The 16,249-nt window shown below is 42.2% G+C and overlaps 1 protein-coding gene across 5 annotated transcripts in view; it reads left to right on the forward strand.

Moving 5' to 3' along the window:
* The window catches only part of utrn (utrophin), a 393,845-nt gene that overhangs the window by 361,733 nt on the left and 15,863 nt on the right, over positions 1–16,249 (forward strand). For all 5 annotated transcript variants that reach the window (XM_062044584.1, XM_062044587.1, XM_062044585.1 and 2 more), the window contains one exon: positions 642–707. In XM_062044584.1, the coding sequence (XP_061900568.1) occupies positions 642–707 (66 nt within the window). The remainder of the gene's footprint in view (positions 1–641; positions 708–16,249) is intronic.

Genomic DNA, 16,249 nt, shown 5'->3' on the forward strand with positions numbered 1-16,249 from the left:
TTTCACACTCTCGTTCATCCTCACTCCTCATTTACGCAACTCAAGAAGAACAACATCAACTTCAGCAGGTCGTTACACTATATTCTTTAAACACAGCAACATGTGTACCACAAATTAAGCACACGGCTTTACCTTTACTTGGCAGTCCATGTCTTGTTGAAAACACGCCAATCGTCATCACCTTTTCTTTTTTTAGCGTCTCGGGGGAAAACCGGCCGGACCGGGCAACACTTGTCGCTGTGCGCCTTCACTAACAGGACATACGACCATAAATAACACTTTTCAAAATAAAAGCAGCACAGTTGTATTGCACGCACGAAATATATGTTTTTTAAATGTATTTTGTAATTTGTGATTGCCGCTGCGCGCACGAGCATATGTCCACATGGAAGTCATACAAATAATGCTTTTCAAAACAAAAGCAGCACCGTTGTATTGCACACTCGAAAAAGATACTTTTTAAAATGTATTTTGTAATTTATGATTGGCCTCACGCGGGCCGGACAGGGACGTACAAAGGGCCGGATTTATGCCCAGGTCTGCCGTAGGGGGTGCCAGAAAACACCTCCTGGAATAGCTTGTTGGAGATGATGAATGTGTGACATTGGTTTCGTAGTTGAATGATGATGTTTGTCTCTCAGGTTGGCTCAGATGGAGAGGTCCAACGGCTCGCTGCCTACAGACAGCAGCTCAGCCACGGGGAGCATGTAAATATCTTCTTCTTTTTTTTGCTGAATTTGAATGATGTCAAATGCACTCACTTTTCAACAATTCCCAACTGCAGTTACTGTGCAGTCATCTACTAATTAGTATTAATGGAAGTCAGGTCGACAGAACACTCCAAAGTTCAGTTCCTTGGTGTGCAGGTATCAGAATAAAAAAAAAAGCCAGGTGACTTTTCCTACACCTGGAAAAACTATCAGCCTAATAAGACTCTCTCCAAGAATTGTTGGGGACTTTTTGCAATGGCTGGGATAGATTGGAGTGCCAAGCGAGCGATTGCTTTCAGCCTCCCAGATAACCACGCTTTATCTTGATCAGACGGAATGAGAAAGACGTAAAACTGTGGTGAAAAGTGCTGAACTCCCTCATTTTGTGTACCAGTGGGTGTGTGTCAGCTATTCTATGGTGTGTGTCAGTCCTTTTATCCAACCAAGGGAATTACCTCGAGAGGATAAAGGCCCCATTGATATCACAAGTGGACATGGTCTCACTGGCCTTCGAGTTGTATCAAAAACATTTTTTAAATTTGTGTACCAAAGCGGTAGAAAATGGATGGAATATAAGGTGTACTGAAAAGTGTTTGTAATATTTTGCTTTGTAATTCAGGCAAATTACAAAAAAATGAAAAAGAAGTTACAATATAGCTGTTGCTGGATTTTATTATATCTCATAATCTAAATATCTCATAATTATAAAAATGACACATTTTATAAATATAATTAATATTTGGGTATGTAGGTTTTGAGTTGTGTGCATTATATATTAGAAAAAATTAAATGTAATGTTTTTTTTATTATTTAATTATTTGCTGCCACCTTACCGTGGTAGAGGAGTTTGCGTGTCCCAATGATCCTAGGAGCTATGTTGTCCGGGGGCTTCCATGCCCCCTGGTAGGGTCTCCCAAGACAAACAGGTCCTAGGTGAGGGATCAGACAAAGAGCAGCTCGAAGACTTCTATGGAAATACAAGAACCGGGACTCAGATTTCCCTCGCCCGGACGAGGGTCACCGGGGCCCCCCTCTGGAGCCAGGCCCGGAGTTGGGGCACGACGGCGAGCGCCTGGTGGCCGGGCCTGTCCCCATGGGGCCCAGCCGGGCACAGCCTGAAGAGACAACGTGGGTCCCCCCTCCAATGGGCTCACCACCCATAGCAGGGGCCAAAGAGGTCGGGTGCAATGTGAGCTGGGCGGCAGCCGAAGGCAGGGCACTTGGCGGTCCGATCCTCGGCTACAGAAGCTAGCTCTTGGGACGTGGAACATCACCTCGCTGGGGGGGAAGGAGCCTGAGCTAGTGCGCGAGGTGGAGAAGTTCAATCAATCAATCAATGTTTATTTATATAGCCTTAAATCACAAGTGTCTCAAAGGGCTGTACAAGCCACAATGACATCCTCGGTACAGAGCCCACATACGGGCACGGAAAACTCACCTCAGTGGGACGTCAATGTGAATGACTATGAGAAACCTTGGAGAGGACCGCATATGTGGGTAACCCCCCCCCCTCTAGGGGAGACCGAAAGCAATGGATGTCGAGTGGGTCTGACATAATATTGTGAAAGTCCAACACATCAGCGAAAGTCCAGTCCATAGTGGGGCCAGCAGGAACCATCCCGAGCGGAGACGGGTCAGCAGCGTAGAGTCAGACTCACTTCGACGCACAGCAAGGGCTCCGGAACCAGTTCTCTCAAGAGGGGATGGACTCTCTTCCACTCTGGCGTTGCCGGCAGTGACAGGCGACGGGCTGGGGTGGCAATTCTTGTTGCCCCCGGCTCAGAACCTGCATGTTGGAGTTCAACCCGGTGGACGAGAGGGTAGCTTCCCTCCGCCTTCGGGAGGGACGGGTCCTGACTGTTGTTTGCGCTTACGCGCCAAACAGCAGCTCAGAGTACCCACCCTTTTTGGATTCACTCGAGGGAGTACTTGAGGGTGCTCCCCCGGGTGATTCCCTCGTTCTACTGGGGGACTTCAACGCTCATATTGGCAACGACAGTGAAACCTGGAGAGGCGTGATTGGTAAGAATGGCCGCCCGGATCTGAACCCGAGTGGTGTTTTGTTATTGGACTTTTGTGCCCGTCACGGATTGTCCATAACGAACACCATGTTCAAGCATAAGGGTGTCCATATGTGCACTTGGCACCAGGACACCCTGGGCCGCAGTTCCATGATCGACTTTGTAGTTGTGTCATCGGATTTGCGGCCTCATGTTTTGGACACTCGGGTAAAGAGAGGGGCGGAGCTTTCTACCGATCACCACCTGGTGGTGAGTTGGCTGCGATGGTGGGGGAGGATGCCGGACAGACCTGGCAGGCCCAAACGCATTGTGAGGGTTTGCTGGGAACGTCTGGCAGAGTCTCCTGTCAGAGAGAGTTTCAATTCCCACCTCCGGAAGAACTTTGAACATGTCACGAGGGAGGTGCTGGACATTGAGTCCGAGTGGACCATGTTCCGCACCTCTATTGTCGAGGCGGCTGATTGGAGCTGTGGCCGCAAGGTAGTTGGTGCCTGTCGTGGCGGCAATCCTAGAACCCGTTGGTGGACACCGGCGGTGAGGGATGCCGTCAAGCTGAAGAAGGAGTCCTATCGGGTTCTTTTGGCTCATAGGACTCCTGAGGCAGCGGACAGGTACCGACAGGCCAAGCGGTGTGCGGCTTCAGCGGTCGCGGAGGCAAAAACTCGGAGATGGGAGGAGTTCGGGGAAGCCATGGAAAATGACTTCCGGACGGCTTCGAAGCGATTCTGGACCACCATCCGCCGCCTCAGGAAGGGGAAGCAATGCACTATCAACACCGTGTATGGTGAGGATGGTGTTCTGCTGACCTCGACTGCGGATGTTGTGGATCGGTGGAGGGAATACTTCGAAGACCTCCTCAATCCCACCAACACGTCTTTCTATGAGGAAGCAGTGCCTGGGGATTCTGTGGTGGGCTCTCCTATTCCTGGGGCTGAAGTTGCTGAGGTAGTTAAAAATCTCCTCGGTGGCAAGGCCCCGGGGGTGGATGAGATCCGCCCGGAGTTCCTTAAGGCTCTGGATGCTGTGGGGCTGTCTTGGTTGACAAGACTCTGCAGCATCGCGTGGACATCGGGGGCGGTACCTCTGGATTGGCAGACCGGGGTGGTGGTTTCTCTCTTTAAGAAGGGGAACCGGAGGGTGTGTTCTAACTATTGTGGGATCACACTCCTCAGCCTTCCCGGTAAGGTCTATTCAGGTGTGCTGGAGAGGAGGCTACGCCGGATAGTCGAACCTCGGATTCAGGAGGAACAGTGTGGTTTTCGTCCTGGTCGTGGAACTGTGGACCAGCTCTATACTCTCGGCAGGGTCCTTGAGGGTGCATGGGAGTTTGCCCAACCAGTCTACATGTGTTTTGTGGACTTGGAGAAGGCATTCGACCGTGTCCATCAGGAAGTCCTGTGGGGAGTGCTCAGAGAGTATGGGGTATCGGACTGTCTGATTGTGGCGGTCCGCTCCCTGTATGATCAGTGTCAGAGCTTGGTCCGCATTGCCGGCAGTAAGTCGGACACGTTTCCAGTGAGGGTTGGACTCCGCCAAGGCTGCCCTTTGTCACCGATTCTGTTCATAACTTTTAATTTCTAGGCGCAGTCAAGGCGTTGAGGGGATCCGGTTTGGTGGCTGCAGGATTAGGTCTCTGCTTTTTGCAGATGATGTGGTCCTGATGGCTTCATCTGGCCAGGATCTTCAGCTCTCACTGGATCGGTTCGCAGCTGAGTGTGAAGCGACTGGGATGAGAATCAGCACCTCCAAGTCCGAGTCCATGGTTCTCGCCCGGAAAAGGGTGGAGTGCCATCTCCGGGTTGGGGAGGAGATCTTGCCCCAAGTGGAGGAGTTCAAGTACCTCGGAGTCTTGTTCACGAGTGAGGGAAGAGTGGATCGTGAGATCAACAGCCGGATCGGTGCGGCGTCTTCAGTAATGCGGACGCTGTATCGGTCTGTTGTGGTGAAGAAGGAGCTGAGCCGCAAGGCAAAGCTCTCAATCTACCGGTCGATCTACGTTCCCATCCTCACCTATGGTCATGAGCTTTGGGTTATGACCGAAAGGACAAGATCACGGATACAAGCGGCCGAAATGAGTTTCCTCCCTTAGAGATAGGGTGAGAAGCTCTGTCATCCGGGAGGAGCTCAAAGTAATGCCACTGCTCCTCCACATGGAGAGGAGCCAGATGAGGTGGTTCGGGCATCTGGTCAGGATGCCACCCGAACGCCTCCCTAGGGAGGTGTTTAGGGCACGTCCGACCGGTAAGAGGCCACGGGGAAGACCCAGGACACGTTGGGAAGACTATGTCTTCCGGCTGGCCTGGGAACGCCTCAGGATCCCCCGGGAAGAGCTGGACGAAGTGGCTGGGGAGAGGGAAGTTTGGGCTTCCCTGCTTAGGCTGCTGCCCCCGCGACCCAACTTCGGATAAGCGGAGGAAGATGGATGGATGGATGGATGGATATTTATGATCACATTTTAGTGGCTCTTAAGTTATGAATTTATTATTTTTTTTCATCTTTCTCATTCATTGTTTTTATTGGTTATTTCTGTTTATTTTTCATAGTAATATTATAGATACATTTTTAATATTTTTTTATTTTTCTATTTTTACTTTTTTTTAAAAACATTTTAATTCACCCTATAGGACAAATAAATAATGATAATAACGCTGAGTTGCACAGCATGCAGTAACTCGGTCAAGACCATTAAGAAGACTCAATAAAGAGCATCATCATCTTCCATACGTCTGCTGGCTGAGTGCAGCTGGAGGACTCTTCACCTTCACGTGAACTCGATGCTTTGAACAGCATTTTCGATCCACAAAGATTTGATTGAAGCTTTTTTTTTCCAAGCGGTCAATACAAAAACAAAATAAGAGAGAAAAACAAGGCAAGTGGGAACATTTCTGGATCTGTGTGACAAACACATTAATACCACTCGCTGTTTTTGTCTTTGTGTCCTATTTGAGACAAAAGCGACGCCCATACACAAATGTGCAGTAAGGAGGTGAGGAAGATGAGGATGCCTCAGCGAAGGCGGCACAAAAACGCCCACTGGGCCGCAATTAGCAGCTAATTCTCATTTATTTTGACATCACTGTCACTTTCACTTAACATCCTGCAAGCCACAGTGGGACTGAGAACTGAATAGGACATTTTCCTGTTTATCACCGCATTTTTTCATGCATTGCAGTTTGAAATTACAACTAATTAGTGACCTAATCAAACCTATATTAGTCGTTCTTTCTAATTCAGCTCTTCTCTCTTTGCTGGTTTTATGGATGGTCGTTTAAAAGACTTTCATGGCTCTTCACCTCACACTTTGCTCCTTTTATTGTCTCGTGTTGTTCATTTAAAAAGTTTTTCTTTTTAAAGAATCCCATCATGTGATAAAGAGCTGCTTTTAAAGGCAGCAGTACAGTATTACGCTTTTCAGATACAGCACAGTTCTTAAACAACTGCTGATTTTGTTGAGCTCTGCTTCAAAAAAATTTTTTTTTATTGTTTGTACAACTTTGAAGCCAAGAAGAAACTATTTCCTTCTTAGTTCCAAACTTGTTTGAAGTGCTTATTGTCGCCTCCTCGCTCTCTATTCTTTCCTTCTTTGGCTAAATCCTCTTTTTGTGCATCTCCTGCGCAAGAAACACTCCAACTCGGTTTAGTGGTGTTCATCCAGCCGTTGGTGGACCATTGAACAATGATGACCAGTATGTTACGTCACTTCCTGCAAACTCTAATCTGGACTTCACCCACAATACTCATCATGTGCATCACTGATGCCCTGTTTTCCTTCTTTTTAAAAGAGAATCTTTAATTAGGAAGGCTGTCTTTTTGCCATCCAAGTCACCGAGGGCTAGACAACCTACTGCTCTTGTTTTCCATTTTTTACAAAATCCAATTAATTTTATTGCATACCAGAAATGCTGTAATTGTAACTGAGGCGTCTGTCATTTTCGTAAAGTGCGAAGAGGATAGGGTATTATTTGGAAGCAGGAGACAATTGGAAAAAGGCAGTGGTGGGCCTTGCGTCTCTCACCTAGGCCTTGAGTAATGTCCTACTTAGTCCGACTTCTCCTCTCAAAATACCGTAATTTATGTCACCACATGGACACGGCTGTAGATACTATAGAGCAGGGGTCACCAACCTTTTTGAAACCAAGGGCTACTTCTTGGGTACTGATTAATGCGAAGGGCTACCAGTTAGATACACACTTAAATAAATTGCCAGAAGTAGCCAATTTGCTCAATTTACCTTTAACTCTGTTATTATTAATAATTAATGATATTTATCTTTGTGGAAACACTGATCATCTTAATGATTTCTCACAATAAATATATATAGAAACAGATAAATATCAATATGCAACACTTTATTTTTATATTTTCTCTTAAGTGCAGATTTTTCAAATTGAACATTTTCAAATGATCACTTCTAAGACAGTCTTGTGAAATCACAATATCCCATTTTAACTAGCTAGCCACTAACATTTTTTAACAAATCATGAATTACTTTGCACCATGTTTGTACAAATAATAACTCATGTGAAATACAAAAGTAAACTCTCAAATTTTTAAATCATGTCACACTTTGAACTGGACACCAAATCTGTTATCTGTTTCTTTGTCAGTTAGTGGGAAGCCTGGCATTGCATGCTGTTAACTAGTGTGTTGTACTCTGGTGTGTAACTTGACACTGCAACTCTGAGTGAGTCTTGCAGATGTGCATCAGTGAGGCGTGTTCTGTGTTTGTTCTCGATGAAGTTCATGTCAGAAAAGGCTGATTCACAAAGATGAGATTTTTCCTCATTCTTTGCGGAACCTTCTTAATCTTTTGGACATATTTTCACAGCAATCTGGCCTTAAGCTTAATTATGATAAATGTAAAATGTTAAGGATCGGAAATCTAAAGGGAACGTCCTTTCGAATGGAATGCAAAGTGCCTGTTTTGTGGACAGATGGATCAGTTAACATACTTGGTGTTGTTGTCCCAGAAAATCTGGAAGATCTAGGCTCAGTAAATTATGATAATCGACTAAGAAAGCTGGACAAAATTATGCAATTATGGAAAGGGAAATCCCTAACCTTGTATGGTAAAATGTCTATTGCCAACTCGTTAATTATTCCTCAATTTATTTATTTGTTTTTGTCATTACCAGCTCCATCACAAAACTTTAAGATTTATGAGCGGAGGGAAAAGATTAAAAGAAAGGTTTTGTACAAAGAGTATGAATATGGGGGCCTGAAACTTCTCAACCTTGAAGCTATGTGTCTGTCTTTAAAAGCATCAATTGTTCCAAAGATGTATTTAAACATTGAGTGGTACACAAATGTCCTGTTGGACAAAAAACATGTACTGTATCAAAAGAAATTGTATCCTTTTTTACAAGTGATCCCCTCCCAGAGAGTCTGCTGGGAAACATGGCGGGGTTAATAAAGGAAACAATCCACTCATAGTGGTGTTTTCAATTTTATGTACCAGAAAAAAGAGACGATATTTTGCAGCAGTTAATATGGATGAACTCTAATATTGTAATAGATGGAAAGCCTTTCTTTTGGAAAAATATGTTTGAAAGAGGAATCATTTTTGTCAATGATATTATCAATGAGAATGGTAAAATTATGATGTATGATGAATTTAGAGCTATGTATGGTGATGCTTGCTCAAGCTTTTCATTTTATCAACTAACTGGAGTAATTGGGAAAAGATGGAAACAAATAATTAATTATGGAACTACTAAATTATTAGTTTGTAAACCTCTAATAACAAATTCTAGTTGGCAAAAAGGAACTAAAATAAATAGAAAAATATATAATTTTTATTTAATAAAGAAATCTTTGAAGGCTGCCTCATACAACACAAATGGAAAATGGGAGGACTTTTTTGACTGCCCGTTGCCATGGGATGCCATATTCAAACTAATCTATAAAACCACTATCGATGTGCAAAATCGTTATTTTCAAATTAAAATTATTTATAACTTCTTACCCACAGGGAAAATGTTAAAATTATGGAATACGACAGAGTCAGATGATTGCCGATTTTGTTGTCAGGAGCCTGAATCCACCCTGCATTTGTTTTGGTATTGTCATATTGTGTCTTTGTTTTGGGTGGAAGTTGAAAAAATGTGTTTAAAGGCCTACTGAAATGAATTTTTTTTATTTAAACGGGGATAGCAGATCTATTCTATGTGTCATACTTGATCATTTCGCGATATTGCCATATTTTTGCTGAAAGGATTTAGTATAGAACAACGACGATAAAGATTGCAACTTTTGGTATCTGATAAAAAAAAGGCTTGCCCCTACCGGAAGTAGCGTGACGTAGTCAGTTGAACATATATGCAAAGTTCCCTATTGTTTACAATGATGGCCGCATGAAGTGAGAGAGATTCGGACCGAGAAAGCGACAATTTCCCCATTAATTTGAGCGAGGATGAAAGATTTGTGGATGAGTAAAGTGCAAGTGAAGGACTAGTGGGGAGTTGAAGCTATTCAGATAGGGAAGATGCTGTGAGAGGCGGGGGTGACCTGATATTCAGCTGGGAATGACTACAACAGTAAATAAACACAAGACATATATATACTCTATTAGCCACAACACAACCAGGCTTATATTTAATATGCCACAAATTAATCCTGCATAAAAACACCTGCGTGTTTGTTACGCTAGCTCCTAGCTCCTCTGCTAGCTCCTAGCTCCATAGAACACGCCAATACAATTCAAACACCTGATCAACACACACAATCACTCAGCCCAAAAGACCGTTCACCTAACCCAAGGTTCATAAAGCTTATATATTTTTAAAAAGTTACGTACATACGCAAAAAAAAGTTGCGCACATACGGTCAAGCGATCAAATGTTTAGAAGCCAAAGCTGCATACTCACAGTAGCACGTCTGCGTCTTTGTCATCCAAATCAAAGTAATCCTGGTAAGAGTCTGTGTTGTCCCAGTTCTCTACAGGCGTCTGTGTATCGAAGTCAAAAGTCCTCCTGGTTAGAGTCTCTGTTATCCGAGTTCTTCCATCTTGACTGCATCTTCCGGGAATGTAAACAAAGAAGCGCCGGCTGTGTACTGTTGTTGCTGACTACGTTCGAAAAATACGTCCATTTCGCACCGACAACTTTCTTCTTTGCTTGCTCAGCTTCCTTCTCCATAATGCAATGAACATGATTGCAACAGATTCACGAACACAGATGTCCAGAATACTGTGGAATTATGAAATGAAAACAGAGCTTTTTCGTATTGGCTTCAATGTGGAAGGCATACCCGTATTCTACGTCACGCGCATACGTCATCCTCAGAGGCTTTTCGAACCGGAAGTTTAGCGGCAAATTTAAAATGTCACTTTATAAGTTAACCCGGCCGTATTGGCATGTGTTATAATGTTAAGATTTCATCATTGATATATAAACTATCAGACTGCGTGGTCGGTAGTAGTGGGTTTCAGTAGGCCTTTAAGGATTGGTTTGTTTATGAAGCTTAATGTGGTTTCTGTTATTTTAGGAGAGTTCATTGACAATCATGATTTAGTCAATTTAATTATAGTACTCTGTAAAATGTTTATTTTTAAGGCCAACAACAGATATTCACTTAGTATTACTTTCTTTAAAACATTTATTCAGTATTTTCTAACTTTAGAAAGTTACATAGTTGAAAACGATAATGATGCCAAAAAACATTTAAAAAAAAAGATAAGTCCTCAAAGGCTTATTTTGAAAGTATAATTATGTTTATAGATTATATGATATCTGTTGTTGTGTTCCCTAATTTGAGTGACCTGGACATAATCTGGACTGTACATAAATGCTTATTTTGAAAATGTAATTTTGTTTATAAATTATATGCAATCTGTTGTGTTCCCTAATTTTTTTCTGTGTACATGAATGAAGGTGTGTGTTGCTGAGTCCGACTTGGACATTATCTGGACTGGGCCTGGTTTAAAAAACCCTTTAAACAAATCTAATTTCATTGACAACCTGGTCTGTTGAAGATAAGGCCCTTTTTTAAAAAATAAAATAAAATAAGATAAATAAATAAAAAACATTTTCTTGGATAAAAAAGAAAGTAAAACAATATAAAAATAATAACATAAAAATAGTAATTAATGAAAATGTTAGTGGACCAGCAGCCTATACAATCATGTGTGCTTCACGGACTGTGTCCCTTGCAGATGTATTGTCTATGTTGTGGGAACCAGAATATTGGTAGCAGAAAGAAATAACCTCTTTTGTGTGAGTGGGTGTGGATGAGTGTGCATGGGGGAGGTTGTTTGGGTTGATGCACTGATTGAAAGTGTATCTTGTGTTTTTTCTATGTAGATTTAATTTAAAAAAAAAAAAAAAAAATTTTTTTTTTTTTTTTTTAAATTTTTTTTTTATTATTTTTTTTTTAGAACAGGCCCGCGGGCGACTCATCTAGTCCTTACGGGCGACCTGGTGCCCACGGGCACCGCGTTGGTGACCCCTGCTATAGAGAAACACACTTGCACACTTCCTCTCATTAATCCCCCTCAACAGTGTACAAAACGGTCTATTTTTCGGCGCATTTAACATTTAAAAAATCCGCTTCAGCAATTAGACCAGTGGTTCTTAACCTTGTTGGAGGTACCGAACCCCACCAGTATTATATGCTCATTCACCGAACCCGAATTGTAATCATAAAATGATGTTGTTATATCAAAGAAATACTAATAAAGATATATTTTACAAACAGAAAGTTACAGGAATGTACACATAATCCCATGTTTACATCTCATTGTGCAACATGTGAATGTTTTAGTGGGAACTAAATGCGATATCTGAAAGGGGTACACATTATTTCCAAAGTAGGACCCCCACCCAGACATATAATACTAGTACACAGCTCATGAAAAACAATATCGTACAGTCATTGTAAGTGGGCCAAAACACTTATATTAGAAAATAATCTCATAGAAATGACTGCTGTCATTTGATTACAATAATAAAACATTTTACTTGTTATTTAGTCAGGTTTGGGACAGGTGTGCTGCAGGTGTGACCACAGTGCATGTGCACGTCTGACGTCGCTCACATGGGCTCCACTGAATGCTCAAGGAGTTTTTGCGTTTGCTCACACATATGGAAAATTAGAGGGATCATTGTTTGGGGGTATCCATAATACGCCGACAGGGAGAAGTTTTTGTTTACACGATGAGTCGGGTGTGTCCTGACCTCCGCGGCGGAGGCTCTGCCGAACCCCTGAGGCCGACTCACCGAACCCCTAGGGTTCGATCGAACCCAGGTTAAGAACCACTGAATTAGACTTAGACAAGTCTAAATCTATAAGTCAATAAACCCGCTTCAGCAATTAAAACATATCTTACGTGGTACTGTCAAAATTTTAAGAATTGGATAGAACAAATGCCATCCATCCATCCATTTTCTACCGCTTATTCCCTTCGGGGTCGCGGGGGGCGCTGGAGCCTATCTCAGCTACAATCGGGCGATGAAAAAATTAAGAAATAAAATATTTGAACTCACAATTTGTAGCACCCATTCGACGCCGTATAAGCCAGTGGTACCGCTCGTAGTTGGTCGTAGTCGGTTGATTCGTGTGAAAGACGCGGGCAAACCATTTCACCACCGGGATAGCTTCCGGTGTCGGCCGACCTCGTCTCACAAGATGTAGTTTCTCTTAAGTATCTTTCTTGAAAATGGCTTTGCAAATATATATCTGCCACCTCATCAACATTTTGCTCTCCTTCTTTGTGAGGACTGGTGAGTTTTCTGTGGCTTTCTATGGCTCGCATGGCTCCGGTGCCACTTCCTGTTTTAGCAACTTGTGATTGGATACTCACTTGGGACTCCCAAGTGAGTATCCAATCATAGCGTAAGGCCAACAAGAAGGCATTACTGACAACAACTTGTGATCTGATTGGCTATCCCAACTGTCTATCAACTGTATGTGTCCGTTCACTTACAGTGCACAGACGCCTGCATTGTTGATTCTGAAGGGCCGGGCATTTGGTACAGCATGGCAACATAAGATAGCTGAATTCTGATTGGATACAATCTCTGAACTAAAAAACACATCACTGGAAGGAGCATAATATGACACAAAGAGAATATGAATACTTTGAGATATTTAGGGAAAGTAAATAAAAAATTACTTTAATCTTTAATTATGATCATGATTTCTGGTTATGTTAGGCCAACAGAGAAGGCCTTGCTGGCCCTGACGGCACACCACTGGAAAAAGGCTCATTATATACAACAACTTGAATATCCATCCATTTTCTTACGCTTGTCCCTCTCTGGGTCGCTGGGGTGCTGGAGCCTATCCCAGCTGCACCCGGGCAGAAGGCGGGGTGCACCCTGGAGAAGTCGCCACCTCATCGCAGAGTCAGTAATGATTTAGAAAACGTTGCTGTCTTTGCGAACATGGTCATTTATTAGCAAGTTCATTGGACAACATCGCGGCAACAGAACCGATTTGTAATCAATAATCAACTGGAAGACATTTTTGGGTGGCAGGTTGTTCTATTTTCAGAAATGCAGCTTTGTAGTCACCACAGTCTGGACAGTGAAAATGCTCAATTCTAGTCTTTATTAAAAGGACATTTTATCAAAATGCAAGCTTGAACAACCTCATGGAATAAATCAAGATCAAAGGTTCCATTGTGTTTTAGAAAAAGTACTATTTTTATATCTACTACTCAATCTCAAAAGGACTCAAGGTGACCCACTTTCTGCTCATTAATGGATCTAAAAAAAGATGGTTATTTGATTCCAAGGGTAATTAGAAAAAAAACATTTCTTTTTGCCGTAGAATTATAGTGTGCTAACCACAAAACACTAGTGGGGGTTCTCAAAAACAATACATCTGCTCTTCTGTCTAATGTACTTTTTTACATATTATGTTGCCTCTGCAATGCTGGCTCAGACACTTTTCCCCTCTGGTTTTCCAGATGTTCTCCTCCTTCCCATTTCTCTCTGTGTTTATTCCTCATTGTTTCTTTCTGAGCTCTCAGTCAGTCAAGGCGGCGGATAGCGCCATTCAGTTGCTGGCTTAGGGATATTATAGAGACTGTTGTTCTTTGTTCGGGGGACCGTAAGCAGCCATGTCCTCTGCTTGCCCATTCTAACAATGACTCATTGTGCACGAAGCATTGTGGGTAAAGTGAGCTAAAATATATCCATAAGCATTCTTAACATCCAACTGAATAAAAAAACTAAAAGAACACAAACGTGGTAAGTGTCACCTACACTTACTGCACATTGCATATTAGTGATTCAAATGGTGCAAAATCAGCATATTTTAAGAAAATGTATTATCTTTTTGCTCCATTCCACACTTTATGTAAATGCAGTTCAAGTCTAAAGTCTGGTTGAAAAATGTTGGCATGTCCAGAACAAAATAATATGGAAAAGATCACATCAAGGGTCACAGTAAAACTCTTCAATGATGCATCTGACTTATTCAACAACCTCTCCCTGGATTTAGAGGGGAAAATATTTTATTTAATGTTTAGTTTGGTTTGTTAAAAACTTTTTTTTTTCCCATAGAAAATATTGCAAATACGTTTGTAGAAATAATCTGTCCTCCTCATTAGACTGTTATTAATTATTAATGTACACGCCATATTTTGAACGTCAGACACCTTTTAAAGTTTGTTAACCATTGACACTTTTTAAGCAACATTCTTGATTGCAAGTGTAAAAATAAGTTAATCAGCTGCAATTTTAAGTAACATTATTAACTGTTGTTATAGTGGAAAGGTAAATTGACCGTTGGTAAATTGTTTTTAAGTACCATTTTTGCCATTCTTAGCATTTCTAATACAGTATATGACTGGCATATGTGCCGTCTGAGTTTTAAATAGCAGGATCTTTGACATCCATTGCTGCGGCATGAGAGTCTTTTAAATTAAATCACAATAAAGCACATTGAAAAAGTGTTTCAAGTGGGGGAAAAGGCCATTCAAGCCTGTAATCCAACAAATCATGTATTATTGATAAGAGATACAGTATATTCCGGATGTTATTTGTAGCTATTTCAGCCCTGCTTTTGCTTCAAGCTGCACAATCCCTTGGATATACAATCTCGCTGTCAATGTGATAACTGGAATGAGGGAGGATTTAGTAGAGGTGGATGGAGCAGATGAAACAATAAAAGATTGTGGAAAAAATAGCTGCAGGTAACAGCTACTGGTGTGTGTGTGTGTGTGTGTGTGTGTGTGTGCGTGTGTGTGTGTGTGTGTGTGTGTGTGTGTCTACGGTCCGTAATATCATCAAAAGGTTCAGAGAATCTGGAGAAATCACTGCACGTAAGCGATGATATTACGGACCTTCGATCCCTCAGGCAGTACTGCGTCAAAAACCGACATCAGTGTGTTAAGGATATCACCACATGAGCTCAGGAACACTTCAGAAATCCTCTGTCAGTAACGACAGTTCATCGCTACATCTGCAAGTGTGAGTTAAAACTCTACTGTGCAAAGCGAAAGCCATTTATCAACAACACCCAGAAACGCAGCTGGCTTCGCTGGGTCCGAGCTCATCTAAGAGGGACTGATGCAAAGTGGAAAAGTGTTCTGTGACCAGTCCACATTTCAAATTGTTTTTGGAAACTGTGGACTTTGTGTCCTCCGGACCAAAGAGGAAAAGATCCTTCCGGACTGTTCTAGACGCAAAGTTCATAAGCCAGCATCTGTGAGGGTATGGGGGTGTAACTTACACATTTGTGAAGGCACCATTAATGCTGAAAGGTACATACAGGTTTTGGAGCAACATATGTTGCCATCCAAGCAACATCTTTTTCATGGACGCCCCTGCTTATTTCAGCAAGACAATGCCAAGCCACTTTCTGCACGTGTTACAACAGCGTGGCTTCGTAATAAAAGAGTGTGGGTACTAGACTGGCCTGCCTGTAGTCCAGACCTGACTCCCATTGAAATTGTGTGGCGTATTATGAAGCCTAAAATACCACAACAGAGACCCTGGACTGTTGAACAACTTAAGCTGTACATCAAGCAAGAATGGGAAATAATTCCACCTGAAAAGCTTAAAAAATTGGTCTCCTCAGTTCCCAAACATTTACTGAGTGTTGTTAAAAGGAAAGGCCATGTAACACAGTGATAAAAATGTCCCTGTGCCAAATTTTTTGCAATGTGTTGCTGCCATTAAATTCTAAGTTAATGATTATTTGCAAAAAAAAAAAAGAAGTTTCTCAGTTCGAACACTAAATATCTTGTCTTTGCAGTCTATTCAATTGAATATAAGTTGTAAAGGATTTGCAAATCATTGTATTCTGTTTTTATTTACCATTTACACAACGTGCCAACTTCACTGGTTTTGGGTTTTGTATAATTGTGCTGCGTCTTTTGAGCGATGTCGCCAGGTCCAAGTGGAGAGTCAGTATCCACGGCTTCAGTCAGTCCGAAGTTTTAGTTGGTAACGAGTAGAATTTGAAAGTTGACCAAGTTCAGGCCTCAACCCTCTATTGTACACGTGCGAGGCATGATTTATAATTGAGCAATAACTTTGACAAAGTTAAATGTGATTCAACAACTGACAT

The sequence above is a fragment of the Entelurus aequoreus genome, linkage group LG04 (genome assembly GCF_033978785.1).
Source record: "Entelurus aequoreus isolate RoL-2023_Sb linkage group LG04, RoL_Eaeq_v1.1, whole genome shotgun sequence".
NCBI classification, from domain to species: domain Eukaryota; kingdom Metazoa; phylum Chordata; class Actinopteri; order Syngnathiformes; family Syngnathidae; genus Entelurus; species Entelurus aequoreus.